Genomic DNA, 22,044 nt, shown 5'->3' with positions numbered 1-22,044 from the left:
TAGGTCAGTCTCTGTAATCCTATATACAAGCACATTGTGACCTTGAAAGCTAAATATGATTCTTCTGTGTGTGTGTGTGTGTGTGTGTGTGTGTGTGTGTGTGTGCTAGACCTGGGGCTTGAACTTTGATCTTAGGCCCTGTTCCTGAGCTTCTTTTGCTCAAGGCTAGTGCTCTATCACTTGAGCCACAGCCCTACCCCAGGCATTTTTTTTTTGTAGTTTTGTGGAGATAAGAGTCTTAAAAATTTTTCTGCCTGGGCTGATTTTGAACTGTGACTCTTGGATCTTAGCCTCCTGAATAGTTAGGATTACAGGCATAAGTCACCAGCACCTGGCAGGATTCTATTTTTTACTAAAGGCTGGAAAGTCCAGAGCTCATACTTTGATTGTATCTAAAGGCCTATACACATTCTGGGTTCTGTAAAATTAACAAAAGGATGACTGATTAAGGAAATCTTGTTTATTTAGGAAACCTTTTTATTTTGCTTCTTTTTCTGTGATAGTGAGCCCTTCAGCTAACATCTTCGTCATTCACTGGTAGCTTCTTTTGGAGATGAAATTCTTGAAATAAACTGGGCACCAGTGGCTTGTGCCTATAATCCTAGCTACTCAGGAGTCTGAGAACTGAGGATCGCAGTTCAGAGACAGCCTGGGCAGGAAAGTCTGTGAGACTCTTATCTCCAGTGAACCAGTAAAAAAGCTGCAAGCTGAGCTATGGCTTAAGTGGTAGAGCACTAGCCTTCAGGAAAAAAAAATAGCTCAGGGACAGTGCCCATGCCCTGAGTTTAAACCCTAGGACTATCTCAAAAATAAAAAATGCTGGAAAGGAGAAAACAGTGAGGACAGCTTTGCCAGGGACAATTTGCAAAGCAGAACTGATAAGACCCAGTGGCATTACAGGACAGGCACAGATTTTCAATCTAATTGCCAAAGGGAGACATAAGTGACATAAAATAAGTGACAGACATCAAGAAAGCTCAGAAGGAGGCCATGTTCCAGTGACTCACACCTGTAATCCTAGTTACTTGGGAGAATCTGAGATCTGAGGATAGTGGTTCAATGCCAGCCTGGGCAGAAAAAAATCCATAAGGCCCTCATTTCCAACTAACCACCAAAACACCAGAAGTAGAACTGTGGTTCAAGTGACGGGGCACCAGGATTGAATGAAAAAGCTAAGGGACAGTGTTCAGGCCCTGATTTCAAGTCCTTCTAACATCAGCATGCACACACATGCACGCGCGCGCGTGCACACACACACACACACACACACACACACAGAGGAAAGCTTATCAGGTATCATGGCAGACAGCAAGGTTTTGGATGGTGAGTTAGCTTTCACATATTGAATGCTGAACCCTTGAGACCTGGGGACATCTTGTTCCATGGATTCACTGGCCCAGTCCATGCATCAGCCATCCTGGGTGTGAGTCTGGTAGATGTCTCTCATTTCCGGTGTCTGTACATCTGGAGCCTTGGTGGAATTTCTGTTTCCAAAACCACTCTGGGCACTGTCAGAGTAGGACAATAGCTCTAGGAGATGGGCAAGGCTTGGGTTCAGACTCTTTCTAGAAGCTCCGGGGGCTCCATCCCCATTGTCCATGGAGGGGACATAACAAAATCGCTTTATGCTACACGTTAACACAGCCTGACTGTACTGTGAGTGGGCCCTTGAAGCTTCTCCACTCCTCCCTGACATTCCTGGAGAGCCTGGCAGAAGCCACGGCTGGGTCCTGAGCAATGCCCCTCCCTCTAGCCTCTTCCGCCCATACTGCTACCCACTTCCCTGTTTCTCTTCCTGAGTGAGAATAGATTAAAGGAGTGAGGCAGAGGCTGTGGTCAGAAAAGTGGCATGTCCTCAGCAGTCCCAGGCAGGGAGGACAGCGGCCCAACCATGTATGACCTTGAGGAAGAAAGGAGGCAATATCTGGGTGAGACTGGGCTGGAACTGTGGGGGCTATGTCAGGGCTGCCCTAGGCCCTGGCTTTCTAGGATCACCAGCCAACTTCCAGACTCAGATTGAGCAGGGCCAGTTGCTGAGAAGGAGTGGACAGAGTTCCTCCTGAATGCTTGGGTTCTAGGGGAGGTTGGGGACCCAGGACCCTTGGGTAAGGGGAAGTGGAGGGACAGAAGTCTTGACTTCTGGGCATTGTGCAGGTAGAAGCTGGGACATGGAATTCCTGTGTCTTGAGGAGGAAGAGACTGGAGATGCTAGAATATCCTGAGGTCAGGGTGAGGAAAGGACATTGGGATCCTAGAACCTCATTTTTCTCTCCCACAGGGTATCAGAGCCAAAGCTGCCTCCTCCTGGTCCTGCAGCTGGTCTCCATCACACTCTTGGTTGGGCTTCTTGTGGCCATCCTCCTTCAAGGTCAGGGCAGGCCTGAGAGTATGGGCTTTCTGGTCCACTCCATCAGCTGCGACCACCAGGTTTAGGAAGGAACTGGGGAGAAAGCCGTGCTTGTGTCTTCTAATGGTTCCCAGGAATTGCTTATCTCCTTCACCTCTGCTTCCTGGCAAGGAGAAGGCAGTCCTAACTCCATCTGGTTCATACTTCCCTGGATGTCAGAGTTTTTTCTTTCCTTTTGATACACACACACGCACACACACAGATGTAGATATACAGATATATTTGGTTCTAGTCTTGGGCCTTGAACTCAGGGCCTGGATGATGTTGTCCCTGAGCTTTTTCACTCAGGGTTGGCACTCTATTGCATGAACCACAGCTCTACTTCTGGCTTTTTGCTGGTTCATTAGAGCTAAGAGTCTCACAGGTTTTCCCTTGAATTGCGATCTTCAGATCTGAGCCTCCTGAGTAGCTAGGATTCCAGGCTTGAACCACTTGGCACCCTATAAGATTCTTTTCCCTGTTAAGTGAGATTTACCAAGACCAATGGTCAGAAGTCGTGCTCCTAAGGGTATAGTGCAAGATGTGGTACACAGTAGGTGTTTAATAATTTTTGTTTCTGTTGTACTTGGTCCAGACTCCCATGATTTCACCTCTCAGGAGAAGGAGAGGATCTACCAGGACCTCATTGAGCTGAAGGCTGGAGTGGGTGAGTGACAGAAATGGGTCTCTAAGGATCTATCTTAAGAGAGTCTCCACGTCATGTTGCTGTGCTTGAATCCCTAGCCATCTCTGGGCATTGTGATATGGGATATAGAATAACATCCACGATGGTACCTGATGGCCCTAAGTGGCTGTGTCCATTGTAGAAACTCAGTTAACCAGGCTTGTGGCCCCTGACCTGAGCTCCAGAACCTCTTGCTTCTCAAAATCTGGAAGAGATGGAGTGTGGAAATGGATCAAGAAATCGAGAGGGAGATGGCTAGTTCCCCCCAGGAAGCTGTGACCCAAAGGGGGAGGGGGGCTGACTGTGGAGGGCTTCAAGGCTGGACAGACACAGGAACATGGACATACAACCTCTCTCCCACAGACCACCTCTGCCGACCCTGCCCCTGGGACTGGACGTTCTTCCAAGGAAACTGCTACTTCCTCTCCAAGACCCAAGGGAACTGGAATTATTCTGTTACTGCCTGCCGGGAAGTGGGGGCCCAGTTAGTCATCATCAAAAGTGATGATGAGCAGGTTAGGGACATGTCTCTGGGCTTCCGTCCCGGGGATTTGTGTGTCTGGCCTCTGGCCACAGCTGGGAGGAGGTGGTTGGTCAGACAGAATTTCTCAATAAGGATGGGCTTAATCTAGGACAGGAGAAGAAGGGTGTGAGGAAAGAGGGGTCCAAGCACCTGACAAGGAGACACCCACAAGTCCTGAACATGGATGCATTCTTGAGGGGAGGGAGGAACCCTTAAAATGTAAGGGGAACCCATAGGCCTGTTGGCTACTGGGTCCCAAATTGCGTTAGTGTGGGATGCTCTTCCAGTTCCCTTGGTGTAAATACTGCTGCCATGTCTGAGGTCCAGCCGCTGATGGAGTAAGGGAGTGGGGGGGGTGAGGCTGGGGAGGGGAGTAGTATCACTCAGGGCAGAGTCTAAAAGGAGAGATTGAGGAAAGTCATCAATAGTGAACTGACATGAATTGGCTCCAACACTTAAACCCATTCCTGCCCAGATGCTCAGAACTCACAGGACAGATAAGTGTGCCCTATTTCCAAGTGTGTGTGTGTGTGTGTGTGTGTGTGTGTGTGTGTGTGTTTTGTGTTAGCCAGAACTCAACTGCACACTGCATACACAGAGGAAAAGGGACAGAGGCTTCCCTAAGCCCAGGTAGGGGTACAATAGAAGGTTGGACACTGGGGAGACGACACTGGCTGCAAAGGGGGTGCAGAGCGCCCTCCTGACTCTCCTCCCCCTTCAGGACTTTCTGGTGGAGATCTCTAAGCATAAACACCCATCCTGGATTGGTTTTTCAGACGTGAGACAGGAAGGCAATTGGCTCTGGATGGATGGCTCACCTCTGACACGAAGGTATCGCAGGCCAAGAGAATTTGCTCTGGAGGGAGGTGCAGTGCTGAGGGTCTGACTTGATATATTATTGGGGTTCCTCCCCTGTCCCATACCCCCCACCTCCAGCTGCACTATTCAATGGGAGATGGTAGAGTTTCTGTAGGCCAGAGCCTCTGTTGTTTGCATGGGTATAAAAATAGATGATGTAGGGGCTGGGAAGGTGGCTCAGTGGTAGAGTGCTTGCCTTGCATGCCTGAGGCCCTGGGTTCAATTCCTCAGCACCACATAAGCAAAAAGAAAAAAGCTGGAAGTGGCGCTGTGGCTCAAGTGGTAGAGCGCTAGCCTTGAGCTGAAGAGCTGAGGGACAGCGTCCAGGCCCAGAGTTCAGGCCCCACGACCGGACCCCCCCCAAAAAATAGATGATGTAGGTTAAGGTAGACTACTTTTAATCAATTATATATGGATTCTGGGGTGCAGACACTACCTCTAGCTGCCTAGTATTGGTTCTGGAATGGGGAGGGAGGTAAGTAATGACCCATATGGCAGGAGTTCAGTAAGAGAGGTGGTGTGGAGACTAGGTGGGTTGCTTTGTTTCTATTGCCTGAGCAATAGAAATCTTGTGAAGCATTGCATATTACCAGGGACAGGGGACACAGTCAAGCAATTCAGGCATACTAGAGCAAATGAATCTGCCATATACATCCAGGCAGATGTAGGCCCATCAAGTTTCCAGGAGAACAAACAGTCCACAGAGTGAGACTGGGGTAGAGGCTTACTTGCTTTCCTTTTCCTTCTTTCCTTTCTCTCCTTCCTTTCTCCTTCCTTCCTTCCTTCCTCCCTCCCTCCCTCCCTCCCTTCTCCCTTCCTTTCTTCCTCCCTCCCTCACTTCCACCCGCCTTCCTTCCTTCCTTTCTTTCTTCTTTCCTTCCTTCCTTCTTTGCTTGCTTGCTTCCTCCATCTCTCCCTTTTTCCTTATTTCCTTCTCTTTCTCTTTCTTTCTCTCTCTTTCTCTTTCTTCCTTCCTTTCTTTATTCCTTTCCTTCCTTCCTTTTTTGCTTGCTTGCTTCCTCCCTTTCTCTCTCCTTCCTTCCTTCCTTCCTTTCTCCAGTTTTGGGGCTTGAACTCAAGGCCTAGGCACTGCCCTGAGCTTTTGTACTCAAAGCTAGGGCTCTACCACTTGAGCCACCACCCCCATTTTCAGCTTTCTGGTAGTTAATTGGAGGTAAAAGTTTCATGGACTTTTTTGCCTGGGCTGGCTTTGAATCACAGTATTCATATTTCAGCCTCCTGAGTAGCTAGGATTCCAGGCATGAAACACTGGTGTCTGGCTCAGCTCATATTCTTATGGTCTTTCTAGACTCATGAAATATTGGAAGCCAGACAACTCTGACAGCAAGGGAGAAGATTGTGCAGAACTTAGAGAATGTGAATGGAAACACGACAAATGTGTTCAGGAGAAATTCTGGATCTGCAAGAAGTCTTCATTGTCCTGCTCCAGAGAGTGACACCTGGCTTTTATTTATTTTTTCCTTATCACTTAAGCAGCTTGAACATTTCTTTCATATGGGAGAAGTTTATTCCATTCATGTAGTTCCTCCTCTCTATCTATGGCCACTGAAAACTCAACAAAGAATTCTCCCAAATTCCTATGTGGGCTGGACCACTGCTCTTCTTCCTCTTCCTATCCTATCCTGATTCCTAGCGTTCTGAAGTTGTGGTTGTTATTTCTCCTTGCATTGTCTGTGGAAGATACTCACGATCTGTTTCTGGTCCATGAGTTTTCGATCTTCTCTTGCTGAGGCCATCCCCAAATACTTCTTTCCCTCTGCTCAATTTCCATCCACCTCCCCTGCATCCTGCCAGTTAGGGCTTGAACTCAGGGCCTGGGTGCTGTCCCTGAGCTCCTTTGGTTTAAGGCTAGTGTTCTACCACTTTGAGCCACATCTCCATGTCTGGCTTTTTGTGTTTCATTGGAGATAAGAGTCTCATGGGCTTTCTTGTCCTGGCTGGCTTTGAACCATGATCCTCAGATGTCAGTCTCACGAGTTGCTAGGATGACAGAAGTGAGTCATGCATGCTTGGCTCCTGCATCATTTTGCCTGAAGATTTTCCCTGGTACCTGTGGCTCATCCTCAGACTGAAGGCACCAGGGAATTACTTCCTGTGGTCAACAAATGCTTGTCTGCATTGGTCTAGAAGTACCCCAGCTCTAACTAGAAATAATGTCTTATGATATTTTTAGCAGGGGATCACAATAATCCAATCACTAAGTGCATAAGACCCTATATAATGAAGCATATCAAAATGAACTCCAAGAATTAGGAACAAGAGGTTCTTTTTATGTCCTGTATGCAGTTATTTCTATTTTTTTCTTTCTGTTTTTGTTCTTTCTTCCCTTTGTCTTGTATATAAGCTCATCTGATCCATGGAAAGGAAAGGGAATCACAGATGTAGCAGGACAAAGGATGAACTAATGCAACAATGATACTCACTAGACACTGTAGGAAATGACCTTTACAGCATGGGGGGAGAGGAGTGGGGAATGGTAAGCAGGAGAAAATGAGGGAGCGGGCAATTGTTTCAAAAGAAATGTACTTTACAATAAACAAAAAAATTAAAAGACAAAAAAGAGAAATACCTCAGCCTACTGGGTACCGGTGGCTCACGCCTGTCATCCTAGCAACTCAGGAGGCTGATATCTGAGGATCGAGGTTCAAAGCCAGCCTGGGCAGGAAAGTCTGTGAGACTCTCATCTCCAATTAAGCACCAGAAAACCAGAAGTGGTGCTGTGGCTTACGTGATAGAGCACTTGCCATGAACTGAAGAGCACAGGGACAGTGCCCAGGACCAGAGTTCAAGACCTATGGCTGACCAAAAAAACAAAAAATATCCCAGCTCCCTCCTCTCTTGGTGACATCCTGGTGGCAACTGAGACTGCCCTCAACCTGTCTATGCTTGTCCAACTCTGAGGGACACACTCAGGCCCTCATCATGTCATGGCCCTTTAGCTATGGTTAGATGTCTTCTGCTGGAATTAGCTCTCTGCCCATTCCAGATTCTTCTCTGTGGCATTTTGTGTGCACATGCTGGCACATGCACCAGCATGTATGTGTGCACACACACAGATATTTGAGTGGTTATGAGATTTTCTGCCATTCATAATGGACTCTTCTGATCGTACTTGAGTTTATGGCAATGAGGTAATTTGGATGCGGTCTAGGAAACATCAGGATGGGGCTGGTCATCAGAAAGACCAAATACTTTGGTGGGCGCTGGTGGCTCATGCCTGTCATCCTAGCTACTCAGGAGGCTGAGATCTGAGGATCACAGTTTGAAGCCAGCCTGGTAGAAAAGTCCATGAGGCTCTTATCTCCCACGAACCAGCAATAAAGCCAGAAGTGAGCTGTGGCTCAAGTGGTAGAGTGCTAGTCTTGAGTACAAAAGCTCAGGGGTCAGTGCTCAGGTGCTGAGTTCAAGCCCCAGGATTGTGAAGGAGAAGAAGGAGAAAGAGAAGGAGAGGGAGAAGGGGAAGGTGGAGGAGGAAGAGGAGGAGGAGGAGGAGGAGGAGGAGGAGTGACTTAATCTCAGTATCAAAGTCACTGTGACTAAAGACAGCAGCAAACCTCAAGTTATCAGCCATGGTGTTTGCACAAAGTCTGTGGGCACAAATGTCCAGCCCTTCCTGTAGGTGGAGGAGAGGTTGTGTTGTGATCCTTATCTTTACAAATGATACACCATCTCACATTGTAGCCAGACCCTATTTGGACTTTTTTTTTTGGTCCTAGTACAGCCCCTTAATCTTCTCATCTGTCCCTGACATTCCTGGAGAGCCTGGCAGAAGTCATGTTGGGTCATGAACTCTGCCGCTTCCTCCAGCCTCTTCTGCCCACACTGCTACCCACTTCCCTGTTTCTCTTCCTGAGAATAGATTAAAGGAGTGAGGCACACGCTGTGGTCAGAAAAGCGGCTGGTCCCCAGCAGTCCCAGGCAGGGAGGGACAGCGGCCCAACCATGTATGACCCTGAGGAAGAGAGGAGGCAATATCTGGGTGAGGCTGGGCTGGAACTGAGGGGGTTCTATCAGGGCCAGCCTAAGTCATGGCTTTTGGGGATCACAGTGTCACCAGACACTCTTAAATGCTCTAGATGCTGGCCAACTTCTGGATTCAGTCATTTTTTGCAGAGAGATCATAGCCAGGAGCTGAGGAAAGAGTGGACAGAGCTTGGGAGGCTGAAGTTGGGAGGTTGCAGTTGGGAGGCTGAAGTTGGGGTTGTGGGCACTTAGGTTCCGGGGAGGTGAAAGTTAAGACTATAGGGTCACCTGGATCCCGGGGAGGTGGAGGCTGAGCCTTTGAACACCTGGGTCTGGGGAGGTGAAGTTTGGGTCTGTGGATACTTGGATCCTAAGGAAGTTATATTTGGGGTCTTGAGTTCTGGGTCTCCAAAGTCAAGGCTGAGACCTCACAAGGCTAGGTCTTGAACTCCTGGGTCCCTAAGCTGGGCAAAGCTTAGATCTGGAGATTGAAAACCTGATTAACTGAGCACTGGAAAGGGAGCAGTTGTGATGACAATCCTGTGCGCTTGGGGAAGATAAAAGTAGCCAGGCTGTCTCTGGGCCGGGGTGAGGCAGGGAGACTGTTCTGGAACATCTTCCCCCTCCTTCCCCCTGCCCCCCCCCGTCTCTCCTACAGGGTGTCCTGGCCAGAGTCACCTTCTCCTGGTGCTGCATCTGCTCTTGATCACACTCTTGGCTGGACTGTTGACGGCTGTTCTTGTTCCGGGTCAGGGCAGGCCCAAGGATTTGGGGGTTCTTGGGTCTGGCCTGTTGGCTGGGGCAGCCAGATTCAGGAGGGAGGGTGGGAGTGAAGCCTTGTACTAGCTTCTAGAAGCTTCATAAAGTCCCTCTCTCTGCTGCAGGGGAGAGGAGGGAACACTTGCCATTGTGGATCAGCCTTCTCAGGAAGCCAGACACTTTTATACTATTATTATTATTGTTGTTGTTTGTGCCAGTCCTGGGGCTTGAACTCAGGGCATGAGGATTATCTCTTAGCATGTTCACTCAGGGCTAATGCTCTACCACTTGAGTCACACCTCCACTTCTGGCTTTTTGGTGGTTCCTTAGAGATGAGTCTCACAGACTTTCCTGCCCAAGGTAGCTTTAAATTGTGATCCTCAGATTTCAGCTTCCTGAGTAGTAGGATTACAGGTGTGAGCCACCAGCACCCCATTTATTTCTCCTCTATAATGAGGCTAGAACCCCCACCCCCCAAAAAAACAACATCCATACGCATCAGAAATGGTGTCCCAAGGAGCACTGTGCACAGCCTGGTGCACAGTAGGTGTTTAATCATTTTAGTTCGTTTTTCTTAACAACAGAGTTGGAGGATCCCAGCTCCCAGGGGAAAGAGAGGATCTACCAGGAACTGAGACAGCTGAAGGCTAGAGTGGGTGAGTGACTGGAAACTGGATCCATTATGTGTTTGAGAAAGTCTTTATGTGGGATCACTTTACTGAGTTCCCCAGCTAACTCTGGGCTCCAGTTTTCTCTTCTGGGATCTGGAAACATAGACTACCGATGACAGGGTAAGAACTCAAGCCCATTTTCTTGCCTGTGTTCTGAGCTAAACCGTCTACTTTTCTACACCCCTGGAGGAATGGTGGACCCAGGATAATGTGTCTGACTGGGTGGTTTCAAGACTGACAGACACAGGAGAATATATTGACAATCGTGTGTGTGTGTATGTGTTGGGGGGAGTGTCCAGACCTGAACTGTCTCTCCCCAACAGACAGCATGTGTCGCCCCTGCCCCTGGGACTGGATGCTCTTCCAGCAGAGCTGTTATTTCTTCTCCAAGTCCAGACGGAACTGGAATGATTCAGTCACTGCCTGCCAGGAAATGCAGGCCCAGCTAGTGATGATCAAAAATGATGAGGAAAAGGTGCATCTGGTGGGGGTTTGGTTGTGGTTGGAGGCCAGCTGGGGTGGAAGTGGGGCCTGCCTGCCTTCCTTCCTTTCTTCCTTTCTTCCTTCCTCCCTCCCTCCCTGCCTCTCTCCTCTCTCTCCTCCTTCTCCTTCTCTTTCTCCTTCTCCTTCTGTTCTGGGTTTGAACTCAGGGCCTGGGCGCTGTCCCTGAGCTCTATGTGCTTGAGGCTAGTGCTCTACTACTTTGAGCCACAGTGCCACTTCCGGTTTTCTGGTGGTTCATTAAAGATAAGAGTCTCACAGAATTTCCTGCCTATGCTGGCTTGGAACTGCCATCTACAGAGCTCAGTCTCCTGAGTAGCGAGGGTCACAGGGGTGAGCCACTGGCACCCAGCTTAGAGGGCATTTCTGAAAGAGGGGTTGCTTTTTTTCATCTGAGGAAGAGGAGAGGAAGGAAGGTAGGTTTCATGAGCATCTTGTAAGGAGACACCCACAAGTTCTGAATGGATGTTTGCGGGGAGGGAGGAACCCCTAAAATATAAGGGGAAACCCATGGGTGTGCTTGCTACTGGGTCCCAATTGATTCGTGGGGGAAAAAACCATCCTGAGTGGACCCTCTGCCAGTTTCCTTGGTGTAAATACCGCCGCCATGTCTGAGGTCCAGCCACTATGGAGGGGGAAGGGATATCACTCAGTGCAGAGCCTAAAAACGGAAACTGAGGAAAGTCATCAATTGTGAATTGGCATGAGCTGGCTCCAACACTTAAACCCAGCCATGAATAAATTCCTGCTCAGATGCTTAGAACTCATAGGACAGATAAATGCATCCGATTTCCAAGTGTGTGTGTGTGTATGTGTGTGAGCTAGAACCCAACTGCGCACTGCATGCACACATGAGAGGAGCAGAGACCCCCCTGAGCCCAGGTGGGGGCTCATGGGTCTGGTTCAGTAGAAGGTTGGACATGGAGGGACATTGGCTGCAAAGGGGGTGTAGAGTGCCCTCCCAACTCCTCTTCTCCCCCTTCAGAGTTTCCTGGAGATGATTTCTGAGCATAAACACCCCTCCTGGATTGGTCTCTCAGACGTGGGACGGGAAGGCGATTGGCTCTGGCTGGATGGCTCACCTTTGTCACAAAGGTATCGCAGGCCAAGAGAATTTGCTCTAGAGTGGGGTCTGACTTGATATATTATTGGGGTTCCTCCCCTGCTCCATGCCCCCTCTCCAGCCATAAGGGCTGCTGGTTTTTATGGATTGAAAGCAGAGATTTTTGTTGTTGTTGGTCCTGAGGCTTGAACTTAGAGCGTGGGCTCTGCTTCCCTATGGCTCTTTGGAGATAAGAGGAAAGTCTGTGAGACTCTGACCTTTAAAAAAAAACTTTTTTGCTAGTCCTGGGACTTGAATTCAGGGCCTGGGCACTGTCCCTGAGCTTCTTTTGCTCTAGGCTAGCACTCTGCCACTTAAGCCACAGCACCCCTTCTGGCTTTTTCTGTTTCTGTGGTACTGAGGAATTGAACCCAGGGCTTCATGCATGCTAGGCAAGCACTCTACCACTAAGCCACCTGTGAGACTCTTATATCCAATGAACCACAGCAAAAGGCAGAAGTGGTGCTGTGGCTCAAGTGGTAGAGGGCTAGCCTTGAGCTAAGGAGCTCAGGAACAGCACCCAGACACAGAGTTCAAGCCCCAAGACCCACAATACAATCAATCAATCAATGAGTAAATACCAAATTAAGATCTTCCAGAGGGATGCTGGGGCAGAGACTGATAGTGTCACGATTCTTGCAGCCTGGTGAAGTACTGGAAGAAAGATAGGCCCAACAATGACACGGAGAAGAACTGTGCGGAATTTAGTGCTGATGGTTGGAATGACGTCACATGCGATCTGGAGAAATACTGGATCTGCAATAAGTCCTCATGGCCCTGCTCCAACAAATGACGTCTAGTTTCTCTGTTGCCCAGATATCTAGGACACAGTGGCAGTTCCTTCTTCCATTTGCAATAGCCCTGGGATTCCTCAGCATCTGGGAGTCCAGGGATTATGCACCTGCTGTTCTTCCTTCTGTCTCCTTGACTTTGAACTTGGGCCTCTAAGCCTTTGGCACTCTCCATGCAATTCATCCCTTCATCCCTCTCTTTTTACCGACATGATTGCTTTATCCCATCCCTGCATAATTCCCTTCCATCTTCCCAGCCTCCATCTCCCTTTTGCCTGGGGATTTGCCCTGTAACCTGAAGTATCAGGGAATTCTTTCCTGTGCTCAACTAATGCTTGTCTCTATTGGTATAGAACCATCCTGCTTCTTCCTCTCTGCCTGTCTTCCATAGACATCTTCTTTGGCCCTAGACTTCCCTCTGTCCCTTCCTTCCTTCCTTCCTTCCTTCCCTCTCTCTGTGTCCCTTTCTCTTTCTTCTTTCTCATGATGCTGAGATTTGAACTCAGGGTCTCAAAGTTGCCAGGCAGATGCTCTACCACTCAGCCACACCCCTCAGATCTAGAGATCTGACAAGCCCTTTTCTCCATGTGATAAAGTGAGGTAGAAGGATTTCATCCAAGGCCAGGGGAAGATAAGGCTCACTGAAGAACCATAATTCATTCATTAGGTGGCTTCAGTCCTAGAGCTCTTCTATCCATAAGACAGTGAGAGTCTAACTACACATCACCTAGCAATTTGACTACAAACATTGCTCATAAAAGACAAACATGCACAGCCAGGGGCTGGTGACTCACATCTGTAATCCTAACTACTCAGGATGCTGAGATCTGAGGATCTCAGTGCAAAGCCAACCCGGGCAGGAAAGTCAGAGAGACTCTTAGCTCCAATAAACTACCACAAAGCTGGAAGTGGAGCTTTTGGTTCCAGTGGTAGAGCACTAGCTTTAAGGAAAAAATAGCATAAGTACAGTATCCAGACCCTGAGTTCAAGCTCCAGGACTGGCACACACACACACACACACACACACACACACACACACAAAATATATGTGAACATGTGAAATACACTGTGTCCTTTGTACAATTAATATAAACTAAAGGATGATAGGAAAGTCAGGCAGGCTCTGCTGAGGGATGGGAGGGGGACTTTGGGGAAAATGTTCTCTATCTGGATGAAGATAAAATGATGAATGGGGCTGGGAAGGTGGCTCAGTGGTAGAGTGCTTGCCTTGCATGCATGAGGCCCTGGGTTCGATTCCTCAGCACCACATAAGCAGAAAAAGCTGGAAGTGGGGCTGAGGCTCAAGTGGTAGAGCGCTAGCCTTGAACTGAAGAGCTGAGGGACAGCACCCAGGCCCCAGAGTTCAGGCCCCATCACCGGACCCCCCCAAAAAATAAATAAAATGATGAAATGTGCAGATTGTTGTCTTAAGAAGGGGAGGAAAAGGGGATGTGAAAGATGATGGAGGGGCTGAGCTGAATGCTCGCATTTTGTGCATGTTTGGAAATGTTGCAATGAAGCCCTCTTGTGTGGAACAAACATATGCTTTGAAATGTTAATTGAAAACAAAGGAAATAAATCAGGGAAAAAAAGAACGGTCCCAGATTATAGCAGGCTTAAATAAAGGTTAAAAAATTATTCTCGGGGCTGGGAAGGTGGCTTAGCGGTACAGTGCTTGCCTTGCACGCATGAGGCCCTGGGTTCGATTCCTTAGTACCACATAAGCAGAAAAAGCTGGAAGCAGCACTATGGTTCAAGTGGTAGAGCACTAGCCTTGAGCTGAAGAGCTCAGGGACAGTGTCCAGCCCCATGACCGATAAAAAACAAAACAGCAACAAAAAATTATTCTCAACATGAAAAGTCAGCAGAAATCACAAGTAACAATTTCAGCAAATGGAGATGGAGGAGTCTTGGTTAGAATATGGGGTGCGCTTTAGAGGGCTGGATTTGCTATAGGTAGGGACCACATAAAAAAGACACACAAACACACACACATATATATCATATATATATATATATATACGTGTGTGTATACACACACATACACATATGATGATTTACTTGCTTTAGGGCTAGGTGCAGTAGTTCATGCCTGTAATATCAGCAATTTAAGAGGCAGAGATGGGGGCTGGGAAGGTGGCTCAGTGGTAGAGTGGTTGCCTTGCATGCCTGAGGCCCTGGGTTCAATTCCTCAGCACCACATAAGCAAAAAGAAAAAAGCCGGAAGTGGCGCTGTGGCTCAAGTGGTATAGTACTAGCCTTGAGCTAAAGGGCTGAGAGACAGTGCCCAGGCCCAGAGTTCAGGCCCCATGACCGGAACCCCCACCCAAAAAAGAGGTAGAGATGGAGAGGATTACTGTTCGAGGCTAGGTAAAGATGTTAGCAAGATCCTATCTCAACCAACAAGTTGGGTGTAGTGGTGCCAGCCTGTCATCCCAGTTATGTATAAAGTAGCTGAGGCCAGCCCTGGACAGAACTTAAGACTTTATTATTTATTTCCCTTTATCCTATTATGAAACATTAAGTATTGAAAAAATGTAAATGCATGAAGGAATAATATTCAAAGATGATAGGGTTTGAGCATAGGGGACTAATTAGCAAAAGGAGTTTATTTTGGCAAGAGATATTATAGGACATTTTGGACACTTGCATGTAAGAGAATCTATTTTACTTTTTTTCTTCTAATCCTGGGGCTTTCACTCAGGACCTATATGCTGTCCCTGAGCTTTTATGCTCAAGGCTTAAACTCTACTACTTGAGCCACAGCCCCACTTCTGGCTTTTTCTGTGATTAATTGGAGATGAAAGTCTCACAGACTTTCTTGCCTGGGCTGGCTTTAAATCTCAGTCCTCAAATCTTAGCCTCCTGAGTGGCTAGGATGACAGTTGTGATAAAGGGTCTCTTTAGTCCAGGCTGTCCTTGAACTTGAAACCTTCCAGAAAGTTAGGGTTACAGAGGTACCCTATCATGCCTAGGTCAGAGAATCTTTGAACATCATGCTATGGGGTTCCACTTTGTATTATTTATTTCTTCATTTATTAAAATAGGTGAGTATTTATGTATCTTCCTTGTACCTCCTGGAAATAATGATGCATAGATAGATTGCACTTCCACAGTAGTATGCAAGCAAGATTTGTCTCCCTACCCCACAAGGCCTTTCCTTATTAAAACAAAACAAAACAAAACTAGAAAGTAAAAAGGGGATGGCTCAAGGGATAAAGCACCTGCTCAGCAAGCAGGAGGCCCTGAGGTTCAAACCTCAGTTCCATTAGAGAAAACCCCAGACGCGCAGGTGCTGGTGGCTCACACCTGCCATCCTAGCTACTCAGGAGGCTGAGATCTGAGGACTACAGTTCAAAGCCAGCCTGGGTGAGAATGTTTTCCCAATTAACTAACAAAAAGCCAAAAGGGGAACTGTGACTCAAATAGTAGGATGCCAATGTTGAGCACAAAAATGCTCAAGGACAGTGCCCAGGCCTGAGTTCAAGCCCCAGGACCATTACACACACACACACACACACACACACACACACACACACACGCACGGCGGCAAACAATCGAGGGGGGGGGCGGAACTCCAGAAGAAAATGGTTCTAAAGACAGACCAAACACTTCCATTGTAGAGCTCAGGCCTCCATAACCTGAGTGAAATCTTTCGAGATCTGGCAATGATATGTGCCACTTCCTCAGCCCCGCCCTCGATAACCATTTCCGGTTACACTCCCCCCCACCCCCCTGCACCACCATTTTTCTTTAAGAGGGACAGTAGGGTATGGGGAGTAAGACAGGGAGATGAACAAAATCTGTGGTCACTAGCAAGGCCAGGGAACTGGGGGGTGAGAGGGCCGGGGTGGCAGATAGCGATGACTGTCATTTACTTGAGGAAGTGAGCTTGGGCTGGGACTATAGGCATTCTGGGGACACTCTGCCATTCAGAGGAAGAGGTGATGGTCAGCAGCAGGTTTTCATTTAGAGGCTCTGGCCTTGAACCACAGCCTGGATCCCACCATCCTACAGGTACAATGTGGGTAGATGCTGATAAGGGCTAGAAGGCACCTCCTGGAGACGTGGGAACAGAGAAGCAAAGGTTACGGCAACTTGGAGGACAAAGTCCAGCTCTAGAAACTAGGATAAGATTTTGGGGTGTAAGTGGGGTAGGGGAGCTACGATCTAGAACCTGTGTGCTTGGAGACGAGGCTGGTACCAGGCCAGAATCTTGCTTTCTTTAACTTTCTCTGGTCCTGCAGGGAGGAGGAGGGAGGTGAAGATGAGATGGAGTTCAATGCCTTCTTCAGGAGTTTATTATGTTCCCTCCCACTTCAGGTGATGGTGGGGACTTCAGCTCCAGAAACCCCTATTTCTCTCCGTAGGCCATCTGGGCCATGGCCTTGGGCCCCTGCTACTGCAGCTGCTCTTCATCACTCTCTTTGTTGGGGTCCTGGTGGCATTCCTTTACAGAGGTGAGGCAGGCCTGAAGGCGGGGTGTTTTTTGCTCTGGTGCAGCAACCAGATTCAGGAAGGAACTAGGGAAGCTGGGGGGAGGGGCAGGAAGAGTCTAGGGTCAAAGATTCCAGAGCCTTCTAGAGGCTTCCCTGCTGTAGGGGAGGGAGAACAAGGGAGAGTCTGGGATGCTTCAGCTTCAAGTGGGATTGAACCAACACCTTCCATCTTTGAAATGATATTCTTGATGGATTTGGGGGGGGTGTGTGCAGAAAAAATTTGACTAAATGTCCACCCTGGGTGTGCAGTGATTATAGCTTCTGTTTTTTTTTGTGTGTGTGTGGGGATGTGTACAGTACCCAAGAACCCCAGTGACCAGAAACAGGAGAAGATCTATCAAGAACTGAATCAGCTGCGATCTGGAGTAGGTGAGTGGTGAAATGTCTGGGTGGCCGAGGAGACCCCCCTCCCCACTTCAGACGAGGTCCCTGTGCGAGTGTCGCTGGCCCTCTCTGAGCTTCAGTTACCTCCCTTGTAAATTTAGAACCCAGGGTTAACATCAAGGTGGCACTTGGTGTTCCTAGGGGATGGGAGCGGGGTGCATGCACATAATAGGTGTTCAGTTAAGCCAAGGTTCTGCTGTCTGTTCTGAGCTCTAAGGCCCCTATGTCCCCCAGACTAGAGATGAGCCCATGACGCCTGGCTTCTGATGGGGGAGAAGGGGTTCAGAAAGTGGAGAGGGGAATGACATTGAGGGAGGGAAGGCCCTGCCTGTTGAGGGCTTGAAGGTTGGGGGGCCGACAGGAATGACATCCATGGATGAGTCCAGCCTGACCCTCCTCCCTCCTCCCCTAGACCGCCTGTGCCGGCCCTGCCCCTGGGACTGGACGTCCTTCCAAGGAAACTGTTACTTCTTCTCCAAGTCCACCCGGAACTGGACCGATTCTCTCATCGCCTGCCAGGAAATGGGGGCCCAGCTGGTCATCATCGAAAACTTGGAGGAGCAGGTGCGCCAATGGAGCCTCTGTTGGTGTGGGGCCTGCACTCAACCAATGTTCAGGTGGAAGGGGGCGGTGGGGGCACACAGCTGTCAGGAGGAGGGGCTAGGTGCCCCTCCTGGAAAGTAGTAGAAGAAGGGGGCGAATGAGACGAGGTGACAGGTGAGCTGTGAGCACGAGCAAGTGGCTGGGAGAATGCCTAACATGTAAGTCATCCCCATAGGTGCTTTGGCTTTTTTTTTTGGTCAGTTGTAGGGATTGAACTTGGGACCTGGGCACTGTCCCTGAGCTCTTTCGGTCAAGGCTAGCACTCTACCATTTTGAGCCACAGCGCCACTTCTGGTTTTCTGGTGGTTCATTGGAGATAAGAGTCTCATGAACTTTCTTGCCTGGGATGGCTTGGAACCACAATCCTCAGATCCCTGCCTTTTGAGTAGCTAGGATGAGAGTCATGAGTCACTGGCGCCCAGCTGTATCTAAAACATGCTCTGGGGCTGGCCATTGGTGGATCACCCCTGTAATCTTAGCTACTGAGGAGGCTAAGATCTTAGGATCTCAGTTCCAAGCCAGCCTGGGCAGGAAAGTCCATGAACCCAGGAACCACCAAAAAGCCAGAAGTGAAGCTGTGGTTCAAGGGTTAGAACACCATCCTTGAGTACAAAAGCTCAGAGACAGAGCCTAAGCCCTAAGTTCAAGAACACACACACACACACACACACACACACACACACACACTCACACACACACTCAAAATCAACAAAAAAATAAACCCTCTTCCACAAAACAAAACAAAACCTGTTTTCTGGGGCAGACAGGAAGGTATCCTGATATAGGCCAGTTGCCAATTTCCTTGGTGTAAATATTGGCAGCAAAGCTGGTGCCACACATGCAATGGGGCATCACCCAAGGCAGAGCTGAAAACAGGTGATGTGCCTGAGCCATAACGGTGACCCGCTAGGGTCTGAGTCCACTAAACCCACTCTTGTGGGTTGCTCTTGTGGCATGCTCAGAACTCCTTATGTAGGTAATCAGTGTCAAACACGTCTGTGCAGAAGCCAGTTTGTGCCATGGTCTGCTTGTGAACCATAGCACACCTGGCCATACAGTGCCAGGGTAGGGGTGCTCACACCTTTTAAGCACACTTACAGCAGTGAAGAGTCACACCTTAGAAGGCTGGGTGGCAGGTTGCAAGGAGAACCTTTTCCCAAAGAGACTGGGGAGCCACGACTCAAAAAAATAACAGAGGACAACCAGGTGCTGGTGGCTCACACCTGTAATCCTAGCTACTCAGGAGGCTGAGATCTGAGGATTGTGGTTCAAAGCTAGCCCCAGGTAGGAAAGTCTGTGAGACTCATATCTCCAATTAATCACCAGACATCTACAAGTAGAACTGTGACTCAAAGTGCTAGAGTGCTAGCCTTGAGCAAAAATGAGCTCAGGGACAGTGCCCAGGCCCTGAGTTCAAGCCCCATGACTGACAAAAAAACAAAAAACAAACAAATGAATGAAAAACCCCAAACAGAGGACTCTGACTCCTTTTCTCTCCCTCCAGAAGTTCCTAAAATTCAACTTGCCGAAAAAGCACCGAGCTTGGATTGGGATCTCAGACTTGGAAAAGGAAGATAATTGGCAGTGGGTGAATGGTTCAGCTCTGTCGCACAGGTAAACCCAGACAGAATGAAACACCTTATTGAATGTGTGTGTGTGTGTGTGTGTGTGTGTGTATGCGCAAGTGTGTGAGAATGGAGTGTTCCTTTTTTTTTTTTTTTTGTCAGTTGTAAGACTTAAACTCAGGGCCTGGGTGCTGTCCCTGAGATCTTTTTGCTCAAGGCTAGCGCTCTACCACTTTGAGCCACAGCACCACTTCTGATTGGTGGTGGTTGATTAGAGATAAGAGTTTCACAGACTTCACTACCTGGGCTGCCTTTGAGCCCAAATCTTCAAATCTCAGCCTCCTGAGTAGCGAGGATTATAGGTGTGAGCCATTCGTACCCAGCAGAGAGGAAATTTTGATATAAAGCCCAGACTACCTGGTTTGTATATATCTGCTGTGTGTGTGTGTGTGTGTGTGTGTGTGTGTGTGTGTGTGTGCTGGTACTGAGGCTTGAACTGCAGGCTTCCTGCTGTTGCTTAGCTTTTTCTCTCAAGGCTGGTGCTTCACCACTTAAGCTCCATTTCCACTGCTTTGTAGCTAACAAAAAAAAATCTCACCCAGTAGACAGAAGGGTCTAATGTCAAGACCCACCAGGCAGATTATTGGGTCCAGAACAAGGCTTGTCTGCCATTTTGTGTGTGATGAATGAGAAGGACCTCAGGCCTGTGTGCATGGGTTTTTGCAGCTTTAGCACATATTGGAATGAAGGAGAGCCCAACAACCAGGAAGATGAAGACTGTGCAGAATTTAAAAAAAGAGGTTGGAATGATGAGAAGTGTGCATTTAAGAATTTCTGGATTTGCAAGAAACCTGCCGTGTCCTTCTGCTCCCGTAAATGAAGCCAGGGTTTTTCAAACCCTTATAGCTCTTATTTTCCCTGCCAAGACGCAGAACTTCCCTCAGATTTATGCCAGCTTCTTCTCCTCATTGGGTGGGAGTTGGATCACCGTATGCTTCACTTTCTCTCTGGGACTTCTCTAATTCCTCCTCTCCAATGGGGGTGCAGCCATTGGGGTCCTTCCTCTGATGTCCCCAGCTCCTCTTTGTGTTGTTGCTGTTGTTGTTGGTTGTGGGGCTTGAACTTGGGACCTGGTGCCATCCCTGAGCTCTTTTTGGCTCAAGGCGAGTGCTCTACCACTTTAAGCCACGGGGCCACTTCTGGTTTTCTGGTGATTCATTAGAGATAAGTCCATGGACTTTCCTACCAGGATTGGCTTTGAACCGTGATACTCAGATCTCAGCCTCCAGAGTAGCTGAGATTACAGGCATGAGCCACCAGTACTTGGCTAAGTTAACTTATTTTAACAGTGCATCAATGACTTGGGTATTAGGTTACAAAACATCCAGCTCTCATTTCTTGTAGTGGAGGTTATGGCAAACCTCGAGTTGAACCTTCCAGATCTCTTGTTAAGGGAAGACATGTTATGCAATCATTGGGAATTTTTGGTGGAGACGCAGTCATCTAGCCCCTTCCTGTCTGGATTGCTTTAAGAAGCTGACTTCTAAATATTGGGCTCATTCCTGATCACATGGGTGCAGCAATATGAAGGTTTAGCCATGTCTGCCTATCTTCCCATGGTGTGGACTGTGGCATCATTGCAGCTTCTCTGCTACATTTCCTTTCCTTTTCCATTCCTGTAACATAATAAAAATTCACCTATTTGGTGTTTCTTCAGATTCCTGAGTGATAAGAATAAATTTTTTTGGGGGGTAACTTATGAACAACAATTTCCTTTAGCTAGATGCATCAACTCATGCCTTCAGTCCTAATCACATGAGAGTTGGAGATCAGAAGAATTAGTTTTAGTTTGAGGCCAGCAAAAATTTCATCTAACCACTGAGTGCTGGTGGCTCATGCCTGTAATCCTAGCTACTCAGGAGGCTGAGATCTAAGGATCACGGTTCAAAGCCACCCCAGGCAGGAAAGTCCATGAGACTCTTATCTCCAGTTAACCACCAGAAAGCTGGAAGTGGCACTACGGATTAACTGGTAGAGAACTCACCTTGAGCTGAAAAGCTGAGGGACAGCACCCAGGTCCAGAGTTCAAGACCCATGACTGACAAAAAAATTAGATCTAAAATGCACTAGGATATGATAAATTATACAGGATTCTAGAGACTTGCGCACAGTGAGGCCAAAAGAGGATACTCTTAGGAGAAGAACACAAAAACACAATGCCTAAGTGCCTCTTCATATCTTTATAAAATACTGAAACCAACTCCAAGATATGGAAACATGAGCTTACCTTGAGCCTCTGTCCTCCAGCCTGCTAAGTAAATAGGATTACACACATGAGCTTCTCAGCTAGTTAAGAGCCTTTTTAAAAGAAAGACTTTTCTTTTCTATACCAGACATTTGTCTAAAAGATTCCATTTTATGCTGGGTGTCAGTGGCTTATGCTTTGAATCCAAGCTACTCAGGAGGCTAAGATCTGAGGATCGTGGTTCAAAGCCAGCCTGGGCAGAAAAGTCAGTAAGACTTTTATCTTCAATAAACTACATATATGTATATGTATATATATATACATACATACATATATATGTATATATACATGTATATGTATGTGTGTGTATACACACACACACACACACACACACACACACACACACACACACATATATATATATATATATATATATATATATATATATATATACACATATGTCCAGAAGTGAGCTGTGGCTCAAATGG

General features: G+C 47.9%; 2 protein-coding genes across 2 annotated transcripts; both read left to right on the top strand.

Annotated features, from left to right (window-relative positions):
• The first annotated feature begins 1,882 nt into the window (after positions 1–1,882).
• On the top strand, positions 1,883–20,385 carry LOC105998723 (CD209 antigen-like). Its single transcript, XM_013033512.1, has 16 exons — positions 1,883–1,928; positions 2,279–2,368; positions 2,982–3,053; positions 3,435–3,586; positions 4,316–4,460; positions 9,095–9,184; positions 9,780–9,851; positions 10,190–10,341; positions 11,353–11,462; positions 12,112–12,185; positions 16,197–16,277; positions 16,631–16,720; positions 17,057–17,128; positions 17,556–17,707; positions 19,251–19,360; positions 20,038–20,385. Exons 1-16 carry the CDS (start codon positions 1,892–1,894, stop codon positions 20,189–20,191), a joined length of 1,653 nt encoding a protein of 550 aa, XP_012888966.1. The 5' UTR covers positions 1,883–1,891; the 3' UTR covers positions 20,192–20,385.
• LOC105998763 (CD209 antigen-like protein C) lies at positions 8,376–12,467 on the top strand. The gene is made up of 6 exons (XM_013033555.1): positions 8,376–8,452; positions 9,095–9,184; positions 9,780–9,851; positions 10,190–10,341; positions 11,353–11,462; positions 12,112–12,467. Exons 1-6 carry the CDS (start codon positions 8,416–8,418, stop codon positions 12,260–12,262), a joined length of 612 nt encoding a protein of 203 aa, XP_012889009.1. The 5' UTR covers positions 8,376–8,415; the 3' UTR covers positions 12,263–12,467.
• Positions 20,386–22,044: the final 1,659 nt, after the last annotated feature.

Source organism: Dipodomys ordii, unplaced genomic scaffold, assembly GCF_000151885.1.
Source record: "Dipodomys ordii isolate 6190 unplaced genomic scaffold, Dord_2.0 Scaffold171, whole genome shotgun sequence".
NCBI classification, from domain to species: Eukaryota; Metazoa; Chordata; class Mammalia; order Rodentia; family Heteromyidae; genus Dipodomys; species Dipodomys ordii.
The sequence above is the reverse complement of the archived record's forward strand: the minus strand, read 5'-3'. Positions and strand labels throughout refer to the sequence as shown.

Bases quoted from the DNA above. Each gene is read 5' to 3' on its own strand.
- LOC105998723 (XM_013033512.1), top strand. From the start codon at position 1,892: ATGTATGACCTTGAGGAAGAAAGGAGGCAATATCTGG. The intron at 4,461-9,094 runs GTGCAGTGCTGA...TCTCTCCTACAG, and splicing joins AGAATTTGCTCTGGAGGGAG to GGTGTCCTGGCCAGAGTCAC. The intron at 16,278-16,630 runs GTACAATGTGGG...TTCTCTCCGTAG, and splicing joins TGGATCCCACCATCCTACAG to GCCATCTGGGCCATGGCCTT.
- LOC105998763 (XM_013033555.1), top strand. From the start codon at position 8,416: ATGTATGACCCTGAGGAAGAGAGGAGGCAATATCTGG. The intron at 8,453-9,094 runs GTGAGGCTGGGC...TCTCTCCTACAG, and splicing joins AGAGAGGAGGCAATATCTGG to GGTGTCCTGGCCAGAGTCAC. The intron at 11,463-12,111 runs GTATCGCAGGCC...CGATTCTTGCAG, and splicing joins GGCTCACCTTTGTCACAAAG to CCTGGTGAAGTACTGGAAGA.